This window comes from Salvelinus sp. IW2-2015, unplaced genomic scaffold (assembly GCF_002910315.2).
Source record: "Salvelinus sp. IW2-2015 unplaced genomic scaffold, ASM291031v2 Un_scaffold4118, whole genome shotgun sequence".
Taxonomy (NCBI): Eukaryota; Metazoa; Chordata; class Actinopteri; order Salmoniformes; family Salmonidae; genus Salvelinus; species Salvelinus sp. IW2-2015.
The window spans coordinates 18,899-24,178 of record NW_019945390.1 but is presented as its reverse complement, the minus strand read 5'-3'; the positions used below and the strand labels follow the sequence as shown (position 1 = coordinate 24,178).

At 46.3% G+C, this 5,280-nt stretch overlaps 1 protein-coding gene across 1 annotated transcript in view; it reads left to right on the top strand.

Moving 5' to 3' along the window:
- LOC112076903 (fatty-acid amide hydrolase 2-A-like) overlaps window positions 1-2,059 on the top strand; it is a 14,830-nt gene extending 12,771 nt beyond the window's left edge. Inside the window, 7 exon segments of the mRNA XM_070441494.1 lie at window positions 9-36; window positions 39-101; window positions 598-717; window positions 805-916; window positions 1,145-1,300; window positions 1,303-1,332; window positions 1,523-2,059. Coding sequence (XP_070297595.1) covers window positions 9-36; window positions 39-101; window positions 598-717; window positions 805-916; window positions 1,145-1,300; window positions 1,303-1,332; window positions 1,523-1,713 — 700 coding nt within the window. The 3' untranslated portion in view covers window positions 1,714-2,059.
- The last annotated feature ends 3,221 nt before the right edge of the window (window positions 2,060-5,280 follow it).

Below are 5,280 nucleotides of genomic sequence, written 5' to 3'. Positions count from 1 at the left end.
CCTTGAAGAGATTTACGGTTCTTCTCTGTTCCTTCACGCACGATGGAGGCTCTCCTCTGGTATCTCCTGTCGACCAGCAGCTAGTCCTGGCTCAGAGGAGGGTGAGAGAGGGAGGGGAGGGAGACAGGAGAGTTCCTCTGGTGTCTCCTGTCGACCAGCAGCTAGTCCTGGCTCAGAGGAGGGTGAGAGAGGGAGGAGGGGAGGGAGACAGGAGAGTTCCTCTGGTATCTCCTGTCGACCAGCAGCTAGGCCTGGCTCAGAGGAGGGTGAGAGAGGGAGGAGGGGAGGGAGACAGGAGAGTTCCTCTGGTATCTCCTGTAGACAAACAGATAGTCCTGGCTCAGAGGAGGGTGAGAGAGGGAGGAGGGGAGGGAGACAGGAGAGTTCCTCTGGTATCTCCTGTAGACAAACAGATAGCCCTGGCTCAGAGGAGTGTGAGTTGGAGGAGCAGAGAGAAAATGATTGAAAGAAAGGGAGGTAGAGAGAGAGTAAGAGATGAGGGAGAGGGTTGAATCAGGAGAAACAGGAAGATTAGAAGATGGAAATAAAGAGCGGGAGAGAACATTAGAGAATTAATTGTCACCATGTCTTCKCCAGGTGGTTCAGCGTCTGGAGGCAGACCTGGGGGTCAAAGTTCAGCAGCTGAAGATTCCTCAGCTCAAATACTCCTTCCAGATCTGGAGTGCGATGATGGGAGCCCCGGGGAAGGATGGAAAGGTGAGTTTTTGCTTGTCTCTGAGTGCARGGTGAGTGCTTGAATGTATAGTATTGCCTTAATGGTCTATATYCCTGTTCGTCCAACAGCAGCCCACATCGTTTGCAGAGCTGATGTCTGACCATGGGAAGAAGGTGTGGCCTCTATGGGAGATMGCTAAGTGGACTGTGGGACTCTCTAAGCACACCGTGGCTGCTCTAGGTGTGTGARGGTTATGTGATGGTTGTGTGATGGTTTAAGGACATGTAGTAGGCCTCCCCTACTTCTCTGTTCCTCCCTCCTTTTCTCTCTCTCCTCATCCTCRTCTCCCTTATCAACCATGTCATGTTGTCTGTAACTGGGTWTAATGTTATATTGTTTTTCTTATAACTCAGTGCTCTTGAATGTGGGGCACATTGCTGTAAATGACGTAACCAGAGCTCCCCTCAGGTCTGGTCCTGGTAGAGATGTTCCAGAGGGCRCAGCCCACCCAGTTCATCCTGCAGCAGAAGGAATCTCTCCAGAAGGACCTGGAGGAACTGTTGGGGACAGACGGGGTGCTGCTCTACCCCTCTCACCCTCACCTCGCCCCCAAACACCACCATCCCTCTTCACCCCCTTCAACTTCTCCTACACTGGTCAGTGGTGCTTTAGCTAGCTTGGTCAGTGGTGGAAGGTAGGCAGTAGTTGCAGAGCCTCGTATGACCTGGTCAGGACATTATCTAACCCTAAATGACAGCCATTGCCTGAAGTACAGTTCCTAAACTTTTTTTGAGTGTCAACATTTTTCTCAGCTCTGACACGGTACCCTTCTCTCATCCCTCACAGGTATCTTTAACATTCTGGGTCTTCCGGTGACCCAGTGTCCGTTGGGGCTGAGCGAGGAGGGTTTACCCTTGGGACTGCAGCTGGTAGTGGGGAAGCAGCAGGACCGTCTCTCCCTGGCCACCGCTGTGTTCCTGGAGAAGACCTTCGGAGGTTGGAGAGACCCGGGAGCATGGCCACTGCCACCCGGCTAGATACCCCGCGCGGGACGTCAACGACCACATCGTGAAAATACAGAGACGTTTACTCTGAGATGAATGAAAGTCCTAGAAGACAGAGGAATGTATGCACTGACACAGAAAGGCAGACACACTCACACGGCTCTTGCACATGGCGTCCTGTCAGTCGTCCAGCCTTCTCATTCGTTCTTTAACAACAGACTCTCGCCAGGTTACTGAGTCACCGTCCACCACAGTATGTCTGTTGTGTCTTCGTCACAAAGTGCCCTATGCTTGTCCAAAGAGCCTTTATGTGTCCAGTAGTTGTGTGTTCCTGCCTTGTGTCCCAAATGACTCCCTATATAGTACACTAAATTTGACCAGACCCTATTCTAAAGTGCCCTACATTTGACAGAGCCCTATCCCTACATAGTGCCCTACATTTAACCAGAGCCTATTCCCTTCATAGTGCCCTACTATTGACCAGAGCCCTATTCCCTACATAGTGCCTACATTTGACCAGAGCCCTATTCCCACATAGTGCCTACATTTGACCAGAGCCCTATTCCCACATAGTGCCCTACATTTGACCAGAGCCCTATTCCCCACATAGTGCACTACTTTTGACCAGAGCCCTATTCCCTTCATAGTGCACTACTTACATATTGCACTACTATGGCTCTGGTCAAAGTAGTGCACTCTATCGGGAATAGGGTGCCATTTGGGATGCAAATTGTGACTGTCCGACAGCTATATGTTGCGTCAGGGTTTTTTTTTTTGTGTAATGTCCATAAAGGTTTTCTCTCTGTACACTCTATTTGTCACCAACTAAAGAGACGTTGGAACCTTATTGGCGAGAGAATGTATTATGAGAATGTAATGTGTTATGGTGTAGTCCATGTTAAAATGACGGGCGTTGATGGTGATGTGATATACCACGTCTCTCAATGACTGGCACTTTTTCAACAAGTTAAAAGGTTAACGTGATCTACTGTATAAAGACATGTGCATATTATGATCATTTGAAAGGATATCTTTGTGATAATGTTTCATATTAAATGTTAATGGTTACTGTCCTACTACAATTATGCCAGAACAAATATTATAATAAAATGTACATTATACTGAGGAAACATTGTATTTCCTAAGTGTGTTTTTGACATTTTCTCTGTGAAACTGACATTATATTCCCCCTAGCAGCAATGGTACACTTCAGGCTGGTTTCCCGGACACAGATTAAGCCATTGAGATGCTTGTAAATCAAGACTGGCCTTAATCTGTATCCGGGAAACCCATCCACAATCTCAGGAATGTAGGCGAATCTTTTCTGCTGACAATGTCTTCTTCAATTTGACCACCGGGGGCGTATATGCTCCAATGACATTATATCATAGCATAGAATGTCCGGTTGTCATTGCAAAGGTTGTGTGCTTGTCAGATCTATGAATGAAAGAGAAATGGAGAACCTGAGCTAGTAATTCAGATTTTGTTTGTATTTTCAAACAAATGTATTTATAAAGCCCTTTTTACATCAGCCGATGTCACAAAGTGCTATACAGAAACCCAGCCCAAAAAACCCAAACATAAAGCAATGCAGATGTAGAAGCACGGTGGCTAGGGAAACGTTCGTTCCTGTGACTGAATCATCACAGATTGGAGTTGTTGCGCTTCAGAATGAAATCACGCAATGATGTCCTCATTCACCACGCACACACAGTCCCGTAGTAAGAATCTGTCATCACTCAGGGCCGTGTAATTATGCGCCTTCAAAAAAAATGGGAACTCGGAATTCTCCGACTTCCGACTCATTGCGTTCAAACCAGCCGGGTTCAGGAAACAAACGAGGTCCGACTGGGTAAAAATCATTCTAGAGCTCCGACTTTCTGACGTCATGATTTGACCTCGTATATTTTCCGAGTTCCCAGTTGTTATGAACGCGGCATTAGAATTATTTTCACTTTGAGCTGTCAGACTTTCATGTGCTCATTACAAACTGATTGTGGATGGTCGGGGGAATTTGTCATGCTCAGTGAGGTAATGTTTTGCATCCTGGTGGAAGCTATGGTGCTTTTGTTTTGTCCTGTAGCCTAAGGTTTTTATGTGCAAGATAAGGAAAAATGCAGCCTATACAAAAGAGCATTGTTTTATTGGATAATGTCCACTGACATCAAAACAGTTAAATATGCAAATAAATATGTTTTTTTTCAAATGAGCTTGTAAATTCTGCTACTTGCTTTAATGTCAAAGAGTATGAATTTGCTTAGAACATATTTATTTCCAGAATCTTTAACCTGACCATATGTTTGAATATCTGCAGTAGTTTGAGCTCATCATCAGGGTTTTCAGCGAGGGGCACCATTGCTTCAAGTTCCAGCGTGTACAGTAAAAGCATCAGCGGCACAGTGTAACGGTGTAACAGTGTAACAGATATATACAATATTAGAAAGAAAAAAAGTGTCATTGCAGTGACACTCTCGCTTCACGTTATTTTCTCTCAGGCCCCGCCTCGTGTCTCGTCCAATCAGAGAGCTCGTTCAGAAGCGCTTCAAGAGAACATTATTATTAGGGCGGAGAGATCGACGGAACCGGGAATCAGACGAAGAAACGGATCTAAATCAGGTAAGATTTACCGTCGACAGACCATCTGCAGTTATTGTAACGATCGATTATTTTATTGTGACTGTTTTGACCGAGAAGCCAACACAATTCCTACATCATCCGATACTGCTTTGCTAAAACAGGTAAACCGTTGGATATCCGGCTTWTTCGGCCATTATAGCAATCGTCCAGGCAGAAATCCCCCGGTAATGAATTTACGGTTGTATTCTGAGCGAGCTCTTCCATTKTTAACACTACAGRGTCTGATGGAAAGTGCAATCAAGCTCGTTTTGTGTTGATGATCTGTCTTGCAGCAATTTCTATTTTCGCTGTTTATGTCAGTCAGCTTAATTCACCAGCTCTATTTGTCAAGTGGAGAYGAGCGAGTAGCTGAGGGCTTATCGCCACACAAGGTGCTTTAGTAGCGGCSGTCTGCTACAGCGACAGCAACACTGGATCCTATAAACACCCCGTGGGATCGGGATTAATGATAGGGATACAATGTAGCTYGTGTTGATTCATTGTAGCCGATCAGATTCAGAATAAACTAGTGCAATGAGGTGGTGCTGAAAGATTGCGATAGAAACATTAACAAGAGGGGGAATGGCTGACTATAGTTGAAGGTTTTCCCTTTGACCTGCATGAACTATAAACTATAATAGGCTGTTCTTAAACGACGTCCTTCTCTCCCTGACAGTGACAGCTGTGGTCTTTCTGCATGCAGCAATAGGTCCATCGCCGCTAGGACGAGCCTGCATCGACTGAGACATTGTGATAGGCTGGCTATASGAGAAGCAACCGGCTGCATGCACCTCCGCCTCCCTCCTCCACCGTCAGCAGCGAGGACGGTACCGCTCAGTGCCTGTATCACCCGTTAACGGGATGACGCAGTGAACCAAGCCTCCTCACGCACCGAACGCTGGATTCCGCATGAGGACTGAATGAGTAGAAATAGAGGGAGACAAGAGGTGATGCTGATCTAGTGATGAGAAGGGAAAGCCTATT